At 47.0% G+C, this 13905-nt stretch overlaps 1 protein-coding gene across 1 annotated transcript in view; it reads right to left on the bottom strand.

Annotated features, from left to right (window-relative positions):
• Positions 1-3429: 3429 nt before the first annotated feature.
• The window catches only part of dmtn (dematin actin binding protein), a 70684-nt gene continuing 60208 nt past the window's right edge, over positions 3430-13905 (bottom strand). The window contains exons 14-17 of the mRNA XM_087984441.1: positions 12688-12695; positions 9406-9471; positions 8015-8089; positions 3430-5684 (exon numbers count right to left, since the gene is read on the bottom strand). Coding sequence (XP_087840567.1) covers positions 5571-5684; positions 8015-8089; positions 9406-9471; positions 12688-12695 — 263 coding nt within the window. The 3' untranslated portion in view covers positions 3430-5570. The remainder of the gene's footprint in view (positions 5685-8014; positions 8090-9405; positions 9472-12687; positions 12696-13905) is intronic.

Raw genomic sequence — 13905 nt, 5'->3', positions numbered from 1 at the left:
ACAATAAAGCATCCTTCACATGTGAAATCCAAATCAGCTTCATTGGATAAATACTTGTAACATTTGAAGCTGTGGACCCAATAAAGTTGGAAATTAAACACTTCAAAGAGAAGCTGAAAGCAGACTCCGCCACACTTAAAGGCTGTAATCTGATCACCTGACTGAACCTCTATTGCCAGAATTGCGTGTTACAGCTTCATTAGTGTTAAGTGTGCTTCAGGCCTGAATCCCAATGTGAAGCAGCTCTGCTGACTGTATGTTCAAGGATGAGAGATTATCGAGGTCACTTTGGCTGTCACAACCCCATGTGCTCACTGATCTACAGTGGCTCTGGGCACATGGACTTGGCAAGTTGGCATGGCTTGTTTTCAACCCCCTGCCTCGACTATGGGCCTCACCCCTTCCTGAGGCTGTAGCAATTTCATAGTCTTCACATGTGTATATATACACACACACACACACACACTCACTTACACACATTACACCTACACATACTACACCTACACACACACTCACTTACACACACACTCACTCACTTACACACACTACACCTACACACACACATACAGACACACATTCACTCACTCTCACACACACACACTCACACACACTACACCTACACACACATACAGACACACACTCACACACACACAGACTCACACACTACACCTACACACACATACAGACACACACACACTCACTCTCACACACACACTCACTCACTTACATACACTACACATACACACACACCACACACACATAGAGACACACACTCACACATACACACCACACATATACATACACACCGCACATATACACACACACTAACTCACTTATACACACTACACATACACACACATACAGACACACACTCACACACACACACTCACTCACTTACACACACTACACATACACATCACACACACATACAGACACACACTCACTCACACACCACACACACATACAGACCCACACTAACTCACACACACATATACAGACACACACAAACACTCACCTACACACACTACACCTACACACACACTCACTCACTCACACACATACCTACACACACACCACACACACATACAGATACACATTCACACACTTACAGACACACACACACTCACTTACACACACACTCACTTACACACACACTCATTCACTCACACACACACACACACCTACACACACACCACACACACAGACACACACTCACTCACTCACACACAACATACAGACACACACACCACACACTCACTCACTCACACACACACACACCACCCATACACACAGCACACATACACAGACACTCACTCACTCACACACACACCACACATACACACACACCACACACATAGACACACACTCACCACACATACATACACATTCACTCACACACATAGACGCACACTCACTCACACACACACATACACACAGACACACACTCACACACAACATACAGACACACACACAACATACAGACATACACATCACACACACACATCACACATACACACACACCACATACACACACACAACATACAGACACACACACTCACACTCACACACAACATACAGACACACACACACACTCACTCACTTACAACATACACAACAACCTGCAGAAACACAGTCACACACACTCCCTCCCTCACACACAACATGCAGACACACACACCACACTCACACACAGACACACACAACATACAGACACACACACACACTCACTCACTCACATACAGATACACACACACACCACACACACACACACACACACAACATACAGACAGACAGACAGACACACACCACAGATATACACACGTACACACCCCGAACACATACAGACACTCAGACACACACTCCAATTCTTGCCTCCCAAGCAATCTGGGTTTCCATCGCAGCACCATGAGCTGCCCAGGCACGAAGCTCTCACTGTCACTGTCACTGTCACTGTCACTGTCTCTGTCACTGTCTCTGTCTCTCTGTCTCTCCCTCTCTCTCTCTCTCTCTTCCTCCTCCATTAAGGTGCTCCTTCAGACCTACCTCTCTGACCAACATTATGATTATAGCACCTCCTTTTGCACCTCAGTGCCAGCCTTTGCTTGTTCACTGCCCTGTGAAATCGCCTTTTGCCACCTTAAAGGCGTGATATCAACAGAGTAGGTGTTGAGTGCATCCTGCACCTCACCGATTCAGTTTCTGCAAAGTGTTGCTGAAAGCACTGATTGGTTCCTCCTCCTTGCTGTACACCTCAGGGAGATTGATGGCTCCGTTCATGTACGCTACAGACTCTCAGGACAACATTGAGACTTTGCAACCACTCAATTAAATGTAAACAGCGGGATTGTTTTAATGTAGAGGTCGGACAATAACCATCAGTGGACAACGTTGTTTCGAGGGTGTGGAATCATAATTTCTTGCCTTGCTAAACCCAACCCACCCAGCACCCTATCTTACCTGATGCCCTTAAACATACCTCCTTTCATCAGACACCCCTTTCTGTTGCTATTGAATTGATCCATAGCAGTTTGCCCACACTTGCAGCACAGTAGTGCCTGTGATTCATGTTCATGTCTAATATTCACTAATATATGATAAAAATTGTAAAGTTCCAAAAACCTGCAGCAGATGTGAGAAAGAGAGAAAACAGGGAGTACGGGGGAATATGAGGGTGGGTTGTTTTTCCCCCAGAGAATGGGAATGAGCTGTAGCTTTCTGCCAATGAGGGTAAAATGCTGAATGAATATCCGAAAGGAAACTAGATTGCGGGAAATAAACTCAGAGGGCTGCGGGGAAAGAGAGAGAGAGAGAGAGAGAGAGTGAGAGCATGAGGGAATGTGACTGACTGGGATTGTTGTACAGAGAGCTGGCCTGGATATAATGGGCTGAATAGGCGAAAATGAGTACTGCAGATGCTGGAGATTAGAGTCAAGATGAGAATGGTGCTGGAAAAGCACAGCAGGGTCAGGCAGCATCCAAGGAGTAGGAAAATCGACGTTTCAGGCAAAAGCCCTTCCTAATGAAGGGCTCCTGCCCGAAACGTCGATTTTCCTGCTCTTCAGATGCTGCCTGACCCTGCTGTGCTTTTCCAGCACCACTCTAATAATGGGCTGATTGGTGACCTCTGTGTTGACTATGATGAAAGCGAGGGGGGAGATGAAGAGAGAGAGAGAGAGAGAAAGAAAGGGGGGAACTGTGAGTCAGTGAGGAAGAGGGAGAAAGCGAAGGATCATGACAGAGACAAGAAGTGAGAAAGAATAAGCAAATGAGGGAAAGAAAATGATTCCTGGAAAACCATTATCAAACTCCACTCCTAACGTTTGCCTCGCTCCTGATTATTTCCAACACTTTGTAATCTTGGTTGAGAGTTTCCGTGCTGTATAAATTGATACCACATGTGTAACAAGGACAGACGTTCTATTGAGAAGGCCATGTTACAGGTTTATTCAATTACTGCCAAGTGTTGTAATGTTACCACAGCAGCCTGTGGTTACTGAGACGGTGGTGCAACATACAATACACAGAACTGCACAGACCCTTTCACTTTAACCATAACTGCACTGTCGACGCCCCGCGTAAGCTGTTGGTGCTCCAGGTGGGCTTGCTGTGGAATTGGTTTACAACAAAGCATTTTTACAGAGTACCTTGTGGTGTACCTTGTACCAAACACTAGGAGCAAAAGCAAAGCAAAATTATGATTTGCGAGAGATAATGCATTTTCACAGGAGAGGAAAAAAAGATGCGTGTTCTTCAGGGCACTTATTTAAATGCTGCCCACCTAACGTCTCATTGAAATATCACCTTTTGTGAACATTGTTATTGTCACAGCACGGTGGCTCAGTGGTTTGCACTGCTGCCTCACAGCGCCAGGGACCCAGGTTCGATTCCAGCCTTGGGTGACTGTCTGTGTGGAGCCTGTACGTTCTTCCCCCCCCCGGTGTCTGTGCGCATCCCCTCTGGGTCATCCGGTTTCCTCCCACAATCCAAGGATGTGCAGGTTCGGGTGGATTGACCATGCTGAATTGCCCCATAGTGCGCAGGCTAGATGGATTAGCCCTGGAGAAATGCAGGGTTACAAGGGGAGGGTGAGTCTGGGTGGGAAGCTTTTTGGAGGACCAGGATGGGCTGAATGGCCTGCTTCCACACTGTAGGGATTCTAAGATTCTCTGCACGAATCCCATCCTCCATTATATCAAGTTTGTCCCCCACTTTAACAGGGACTTTAGTGTTAGGACAGCCCAATTTGCCAGTACCTCCAATTTCTGAGGCACATTGTCTGACTGTCAACTGCATAATCCCCTGATCCATGGAGAGGGCTGTCATCTTAGTTAGGAAAGGCATCAAGCTATAAAACAGAATTGTATTTATTTTAAACACAAGATATATAACAGGTACTCAGGGGGTGATTACAAAGCAGTTTAGGGGTGGATGGGCCTTATGTGTTTTGGGTGTACTAATCATTGATAAATACCTGGGCCCAATTATGTGATGGCAGATCAGGAGCCCATTCACCAACACCCTGAGGACTTGTCACTGTTCTTCAGATCAGGTGGAGAAACCAGAGCATGTTCTGGGAGACATTATCTCCACCTTGTCCTTTGATTTGGCCAAGAAGTCAAACTACACTTTCTTCGTCAACTCCAGAAACAGTCCAGACCATAATATTGCAAGTCAATGTCAGGGTGACAGGAGGCACTCAAATGGAATAACACGCTCAGTCTCCAGTCCTTCCTGTGAGGTGCAGTAGCACAGCAGAGGCAGAGGTGTGTGCCATGTACCTCACAGTCACAGACCTACAGCTAACCATGGTTCACTGTACCTCAGGACTAAGAACAATAGCAGCAGAGAGAATAAATAGATTTTTCTTTGAAATATAGATTAGTTTTGATATTTGGATGAATTCATGCCCCCTTCTTCCATATCCGGATCGGACCGACTTTGATCCTTTGCGTGAGTCTTTCGATGTCGGGAGTGGATTTGTCAAAGATGCGAGGTGCACAAAACGTGAAAGCATCGGACCCCAGGTTTTCCCAACATCTGAAGAAGGAAGTTCGGCTTCCGATTTCAAGTTGTTGAGTGATTCGGTCCAGAGGGGAAGCAGACTCTGGATTGTTCCTGGCTCAGAGCTGAGCGAAATGTCTGAAGAGGACAAACGCTGAAGTGTCAGTGCTGCGGATGAACTGGCCATTCAGCCCTTCGGAAGCCTGTTCCACCAGGAACGCAATGCGTTGCAGACAGGGCTGATCACACGCCAAACCGCACTGCAACTCAGACATCAGGGACTGATTGGATACATGTGGAGCTCATCACGGTCGCAGTTCACTTTCGGCTTGTGGTGAGGGGGATGTATGCAGCACAGCCAATCCAAACCAAACCAAAATACCATCGTGAGATCACCAGGGTTTCCAAGCCAGGATATTTGAAAATAGAAGAGGAGAGAAAAAAAAAAACACACGTGGAAAGGAAAAACGCTTTAAAGTTGAGTCGTGTGTGAGTGATATATTGGAGCAGCAACAACCATTTAGCAAAGCAGCCAACGTCAGGATTCTCCATCCCACCCTTCAAGCACATTAAAAGAGACAAGCCTTCTTCTTCAGATCAGTCCTCTTCCACTGGGGAAGCTTATCAAACTCTTTAATTGTCATCCCGAAAACCTCCTGGAACTCCTCAGGGGACAGATGTCTCTGTCAGAGAGAAGGCAAATATTTTAATTTGTCAGGTGAAGGTGAGAGATTCAAGAGAAATCAAGTCTACCCCCAGTCTTGCTGCAAGAGACTTTCAATCATCATGCTTCCTCCCTTGGAAAAGGTCCCCCGACCCCCGTCACTTTCCTCCTCTTAGGAATGATCGATGGCTATTGTTCTGGCTTCAGTTATTGAAAAGCTTCCAATACGGCACAATGAATGGCTGTGCCATGGATATCCCCCACCAACCTGAGTTGAGATCCACGAACCAGGTCACCTCAGATGCTGAGTGGTTCAATCCAAACCTAGCATCCTCTACAAGTCAACTCTCCTTAAATTACCCCCTGCTCTGTAATTAGACCCTTCCTGAATCACCCTTCTTCTGTGAATAGCCCCTTCTTGAATCACCCTAACTTGTGTGAATAGTCCTTTCTTGAATCCCACTCCCCTCGCTCTTCCTGAATTGTTCCCCAAACTCTGAACGGGCCTCCCCCTGAATTGTCCCTCATTTTTTTCCCCCCACTGAATTGACCAGTCCCACCTCAAATTGATCGCTCTCCATTGAATTGACCCTCCCCCCATCCTGAATGATCTCCACTCCCTGAACCACCCCTTTCCTGAACTGTGTCCTCTGGTCGCCTCCTCCTTGAATCAGTCCAACTGTGAATCTTGACCCCCCCCCCCCCCAACATCCAAATCGCTTGAAGAGTCACTGCACTTGAAACGTTAACCCTGTTTCTCTCTCCACTGTGCTGCCAGACTTGCTGAGTTTCTCCAGTAATTTCTCTCTTCCTGGATCAGACCCCAAGGATCCTGAAGTTAGTTTTTAAAATCACTTCCTCCTGTTGTCCCACCGACTTCAAGTTTTGCGACCATTCACCCACCGACACTCCTCCTGGCTTCTCCTTCCCATAACCCCCCCATCCAGTTGGACCAAGTTTGGGTCTGCTCCCACTTCCAACAAAATGGCTGGCATTTCACACTGCTCTATATTAAATGTCCCCACCATCTGAAGTCTGTTATTATTATCCTTACTGTTCAGTACTTTGCTCAGCTACATGATGTCTGCCTTCTCGCTCAAAGTCCAGCTAACCAGTACAAATCAAGAGAAGCTGTTCTTATACTGACCCATGCAGACATATTGAATCAATCTGTAGAGTCATACAACATGGAAACAGACCCTTTGGCCCATATCCCTCCAAGCCTTTCCGAGTCATATGTCTTTTCAAATGTCTTTTAAACGTTGTAACTGTGCCCACGTTTGCCACTACCTCTGGAAGTTCATTCCACACACGAACCACTGGTTGGTGTCAAAAAGTTGCGCCTTGTGTGTATTTTTTAAATTTCTCTCCTCTCAATTTAAAAATATTGTCTTGAAAGCCCCTATCCTCAGGAAAGGACGCCTGTCATTAACCCTCCCTTATGATTGAGTAAACCTCTCTCAGGTCATCTCTCAACCTCCTACGCTCCTGCGAAAAAAGTCCCAGTCTTTCTACAGAACTTAAACCTTCCATTCCCATCGACATCCCGGCAAATTTCTTCTGAGCCCTCTCGAGCTTAATAACACCCTTCCTACGACAAGCTGCCTGGAACTGGACAAAGTATTCCAGACAAAGCCTCACCAACATCCTGTACAACCTCAACACGACGTCCCAACTCCTATGCCATATTATGATGCATCTCTGGAGCAGTTCAGACTTATGAACCTAAGACCATAAGATGTAGGAGTGGAAGCCAGGCCATTCGGCCCATTGAGCCCACTCTGCCATTTAATCATGGCCGATGACCGTTCCAATTCCACTTACCTGCACTCTCCCCGTCACCCTTAATTCCTTGCAAGATTATGAATTTATCATCCTCTGCCTTGAAGACACCCATCATCTCGGTCTCCACTGTGCTCCGTAGCAATGAATTCCACAGGCCCACCACTCTCTGGCTGAAGAAATGTCTTCTCATTTCCGTTCTAAATTGAGCCCCTTTAATTTTTAAGGCTGTGTCCATGGGTCCTAATCTCCCCACCTAATGGAAACAAATTCCCAGCATCCACCCTTTCAAAGCCATGCACCATCTTGTAAGTTTCTATTAGATCTCCCCTCAACCTTTGAAACTCGAATGAATACAGTCCCAGGATCCTCAGCTGATCATCCTGGACTTGAACTCAGGCCTCACGCTTCACAAGTCGGGGAACTCCCACAAGAGCCCCCTTGTACACGTTCCTTCTACTGACAACAACTGCTGGCTGCTACTTCCTGTCTCTTTGATCCAATGGGCTTTCACGGTCTTTGTGCACTTCCTCTTGTTTCCAAGAGGCAGGTTCTTGCCATGCTTACCTCCAGCCGGGGCCTGTCCACTCCCGGGGGCAGATTCATACTCCTGCTCCCTTTCAGCATTTCATACGGGTAAACCTGTGTGTGAGAGAGAGAGATATACGTCAGAACAAAATTATCCGTTGCGAGGTGTCCCAGAGTTTCTTCTCCCTTGTTGGCTGCACTCCTCCAGCAAGGATCCTGCCCGGTGGTCAGAAATGGGGACTTCGCCTTCCCCTGCCCAAGGTTTGGCACTGAACGGATGAGAAAGCAGGGATCGGCTGAAGTCCTGGAATCCAGGGATGGGAACATCCCTGGTGGTGTCAAAACAATGTATGTAAAAGAGTAGTGAATTGGGTCAGCAAATTCCAACATTATAGCTGGAGACTTTACCCTCTGTGGTTCACTGGTTAGGCCACCGATGGAAGACTGCGTTCATTTCTGGTCATCCTTATATGGGAAAGATGTCGTGAAACTTGAAAGGGTTCAGAAAAGATTCAAAAGGGTGTTGCTGGGATTGGAGGGTTTGAGTTATAGGGAGAGGCTGAATAAGCTGGGGCTATGTTCCCTGCAGCATCAGAGGCTGAGGGGTGACCTTCAAGAGATCTATAAAATCATGAGAGGCATGGTCTTTTCCCGAGGGTAGGGGATTCGAAAACTAGAGGGGATAGGTTTAAATGTGAGCGGGAAAAGATATAAAAGGGACCCGAGGGGCAACCTTTCACACAGAGGGTGCATGGAATGAGCTGCCAGAGGAAGTGGTGGGGGCTGGTCCAATTTAAAAGGCATCTGGATGGGTATATGAATAGGAAGGGTTGAGAGGGATATGGGCCAAATGCTGGCAAGTTGAATTAGATTAATTTCCATTATGGGCAGCACGGTGGCACAGTGGTTAGCACTGCTGCCTCACAGCGCCAGAGACCCGGGTTCAATTCCCGCCTCAGGCGACTGACTGTGTGGAGTTTGCACGTTCTCCCCGTGTCTGCGTGGGTTTCCTCCGGGTGCTCCGGTTTCCTCCCACAGTCCAAAGATGTGCAGGGTCAGGTGAATTGGCCATGCTAAATTGCCCGTAGTGTTAGGTAAGGGGTAAATGTAGGGGAATGGGTGGTTTGCGCTTCGGCGGGTCGGTGTGGACTTGTTGGGCCGAAGGGCCTGTTTCCATACTGTAATGTAATCTAATATCTGGTTGGCGTGGACGTGTTGGACTGAAGGATCTGTTTCCAAGCTGTACGTCTCTGACTCTAATCAAATACATTCCGTGTTGCAGTTTCTGAACTGCCCTCTGAGATGGCTGGGCAAGATGAGCATTTGTATCAAAGTACTCTCAAGGGCACTTAGGGGGAACCAATGAATGCTCGCCTTGCCTTTGCCACTCATTTCCCATGAGTAAATAATAACCAAAATTAGATGCTGACCTTTTGTTCCAACATTGTGGGCAAAGATGTTCCTCTGTCCATCCTCCCTGACTGCGTATCACCATTCTGTCAAAAGTAGAGGTAACACATGCATCCATATTGTGGGTTAGGATTCCATTATTTCACTCAGAGGCAATGCATCCAAATCTCACCGTATTAAGAATTAAAATCGCAACACCGTGAAGGCGACAGCTATAGGGAAGGAAACCCTGAGGGGTTATTGAGACGAAGGCTTGCTGATCAGAACGCACTGCGCATTTTACACATGGCCTGTGGTCAGTGTGAGGTCTTTAGGGGGGCGACTTGAATTGAATGAGTTCCAGAGCTCTGCACCACGGAGCGTTTTCCACTCCCGGGGTCTGGATCAATGCGAGACTAATGGGCAGAGAGAGTTTGCTAAGAATCATCATTTGCGTTGTCTCCTCTGGCGACCAGACTGGGAAATGGTGAACCAGAAGAGCTTCAGGTGATTCAGTGGTTTGCACTGCTGCCTTACCAGGGAACGTGCGTGATTCCAGCCTTGGGTGAGATGTCTGTGGGGAGTTTGCAGGTTCTACCATGATCTGCATGGGTTTCCTCCAGTTCACCCCTGCCGCACTTCAAAGATATGCAGGTTAGATGGATTGGCCTTCTTAAATTGCCCAGAGTGTCCAGGGATGTGCAAGCTGGATGGCTTAGCCATGGGAAATGCAGGGTTGCAGGGATTGGGGTCGAGGAGTCTGGAGGGGGTGGGCGGGATGCTGTTTGTAGGGTTGGTATGAGCTGCTTTACACTGTAGGGATTCAGCAGCCCAGTGACTTCAACAGAGGAAGTCTTTGCATGCATTTTTGTCTCTTTGGATTTCAAAGGTTGTCAATGAGGCCAAATCAGATAATTGTCCTCCTCTGCTTCTATAGTACGTACCCATGGCAACTTTTCTCAACAACACTTAGTCTCGGATTGCAAAGCTAAGTGAAGCAGCCAGTGCTCAGCTGAGAGAGAGAAGGCAGAATTCACATTTGTCAAGCTGCTGATCAGAACGCACTGCGCATTTTACACATGGCCTGTGGTCAGTGTGAGGTCTTTAGGGGGGCGACTTGAATTGAATGAGTTCCAGAGCTCTGCACCACGGAGCGTTTTCCACTCCCGGGGTCTGGATCAATGCGAGACTAATGGGCAGAGAGAGTTTGCTAAGAATCATCATTTGCGTTGTCTCCTCTGGCGACCAGACTGGGAAATGGTGAACCAGAAGAGGTTTATGATGATGAAGACATTGGAACAGATGGAGAAGAAAAGCCAGAGATACCAATGGGAATAGACTATGGTAATACATCTGAAGACTTCAAGGCAGAAGAACTGAGTTACTCCACCAAAGATATGGAGGGTATGGACTCAGGCTGTGTGTACTCAGGGACACTGGTCTGAATAAAAGATGAATGGATAGCGGAACCTTAAGCAAGTGATGAGCCCATTCTGCACCGATTAACGTTCTTCATGTGTCTACCACAGATCTGAAAGGAGCCAGTGTGGGATAAGGCTGTCTCAGTGACCTCCTGGTTAAGCGGGGAGGATCATTCCTGGGGGAATATGGTTTGGACCACACCACATGCAGAGAAAAAGAGAGGCTGAGGAGACACACCGCTTTGGAAGACGATGATATATCGAGTCAGACAAAGCGAAGATCATGGAGTTTGGAATGGCAGCAAGGTTTGAAGAGTTTCAGTGAGATCACCACTGGAATAGCCACATCCCCGAACCAAAGCTCAGACCTGGCATTTGCTCTCCAGTCTGCTCTGGTGGATGGGATGTGATTCCAGGTGAAATCAGTTTTCCGTGAACACCTTTTGCCGCTCGCATCCCTTTCCCAGTTTTCTTTCCACTTGATGTTTTTGCTTTGTTCACCCTTCCATTCAGCACTGCTCCAGCTCTGGTGTTCTAACCACACCTCGCTGTGTCACGTCTGTAAACACGCCCCTTGCTTGGAGTTGGAGTCTTATAACAGCTCCACTGAGGGAGTCAAATGGTGTTGGAGGAAACTGGCAATGACTGACGCATTTTCACATGGAGTAATTCATGACTGGCCAGCGAAGACAAAATGGCTCTCAACTACTTGGGCCCATCTGTAAAATCTTGCCGATACTGTGTCAGACAAACAACAGCTTGTATTTTTCTATTTTATGCAATGAAATATCCCAAGGTCTTCCACGGGAGTATTTGAGCCACATCAGGAGACATGAGGGCCAATCGATCGGTCAAAGAACGTTTAAATTGTGCCATCAGGGAGAAACGAGAGCTGGAGAGTCAGAGAGGTGGAGGGAGAGAATGACAGAGCTTCTAGCTCAGGCACCTGAACACCTGGCTACCGATGGCGGAGCAGTTGAAATCGGGGATGTTCAAAAGGCCAGAGATGTCCAAGGGATGTGGGATAGGAAGAGATTACAGAAAGAGAAAGTGGCAGGATAGGGATTCGATAACAAGTGAGAGTTTTCAAACCAGGGTTGACTGGAAGTGAGTATAAATCCGTGTGCACAGGGGTGATTCTGTCAAATCTTACTTGAAGTTAATGCTGTTTCTCGCAATTTCCACCAATTGGGGAAATTTCTGATGAAAGCTCAGGGACAGGGTTCAGTTGCAGCTGGGAACCATTGATGAGTGAAAGTTTTACAACTTCTCTTCCTCAACCACATCAGACCCGGGGCTGATCTCGGCCAAGGTGGATCCACCCGAATAAATAAACCAGCGCTTCAGTTAGGCTGCAAGGTGGAGAGTGAAATGGCCCAGGATGATGAACATTCCCATTCTGTCACATACTGACTGAGTATCCGGACCAATTAGGTACTTTGAAACAAGCACAATTGTTGAAAGGTGTTGCCACTTTATCTGTATGGGCAGCACTTGCAAATGGTACACACGGTCAGTCAGTTCGCAATCCAACACATCACCTAAATGGGAAACAAACGGACATCTCAATGCAGTGTGGTGAGATGAGTCACATTGTGCGTTAAGTGGTAAAATCAAACAAACAAGAGTCTGTCGATCAAACTCTGGGAGAATGTGTTTCCAACCGGAAGCATTCGATTCCTAGTGTTCTTCTCTCTTGGGTTTCAGTTTGGTTTTCAGTCCTTGTTTAACCCTCCCACATTGGACACAGGAAATAGACTGTTTAATAGGCTACAGCACCTGTAGTGTGAACATCAACAGCGTGAACCCCTTCTAGCTGGCATGAAATTCTTTGTTTCTCGCATTCGGCCATCTCACCTCTTGTGTCGATCACACATTCCCAAAGGGATATTGAGCACTCACCTGGATATCTGCAGAGACAATGGAAGAATTAATGAGAAAGCTGCAGAGTTCAAACATTCTGACCCCCTTCTCCCCCAGTTCCGAATGTACGCTCCAATCTTTTAAAAACATCGTTTTTGTTTTGCTGCATGACCAAGCATCCCACGCGATTCTGCATGGATGGAGAATGGAACACGTGCTTTTGAGAAAGGTAAAAGGATGTGATGCTCAGAGCAGTTGTTGCGTTTCTCAATGGGACAAAGCATTTGAAAAACTGAAGACGCTGACACTCTCTAAGGCACTGGCATTCTGTTTAATCGGCCGATAGTTTGCCCTCCAATACAGAACATATTCTGGGACTTTATCAGCCAGTATTCCACACTACCCCTGGAGATCTGAGATATTCCAAAAGCGGTCAAATTGATTCCTTTAATGAGGAAGAGCATCCGATCACATGTACAAGGTATACTTTGCACTTGTTGTACTCCACCCTGGACAGCACATTGGCTCAGTGGTTAGCACTGCTGCCTCACAGCACCAGAGTTCCAGGTTCAATTCTACTTTCAGGTGACTGTCTATGTGGCGTTTCCCTCTGGGTGCTCTGGTTTCCTCCCACAGCCCAAGGATGTGCAGGTTAGGTGGATTGGCCTTGTTAAATTTGTCCACGGATGTGCAGGCTAGATAGTTTAGTCATGGGAAATACAGGGTCAGGGATTGGGGTGAGATGATCTTCAGAGGGACAGTGTGGACTTGATGGGTTGAATGGCCTGCTTCCATGTGGTAGGGATGCTATGAAACAAGCAAGCTTTATCACCAGAGCAAGGATGAGATAAAGCTCAGCATTCACCAAACGTATACAACTTTCCAACACCATTGGAAAATTCCTGTTATTTTCACCAGCAGAGTTGTTTGCTAGTTCTCTGCACAGGGAATACTTTATGAGTCAGAGAGATTAGAAACAAAGCTTAACATTGATAAATGACATCTTTTAGCAATATCCTCAACGCTCTTCACTGACAAAGTGCCATGCTTCAGTAGGAGTTATTGTTAGCCAGAATGAGAGGGGTGTCAGGACATTACAGAGAGCTGTTGATGGATGGAGGAATGTTGTCCCAGATTATTCCCGGATTAAGAATCTTTCACTCAGTGGAAGAAGACCCTGAGTCAGATTGTGGTGTGTTTGTGTCTGCAATCTAGAGACGTGAGCACAAAATTCAGACTGACACTCCCAGCATCACA

The sequence above is a fragment of the Chiloscyllium plagiosum genome, unplaced genomic scaffold, assembly GCF_037043375.1.
Source record: "Chiloscyllium plagiosum isolate Xiang-an unplaced genomic scaffold, Cpla_swu_hap1 HiC_scaffold_48, whole genome shotgun sequence".
Lineage (NCBI taxonomy): Eukaryota > Metazoa > Chordata > Chondrichthyes > Orectolobiformes > Hemiscylliidae > Chiloscyllium > Chiloscyllium plagiosum.
Note: the sequence above shows the minus strand (reverse complement) of the source record. Positions and strands in the feature narration are given on the sequence as shown.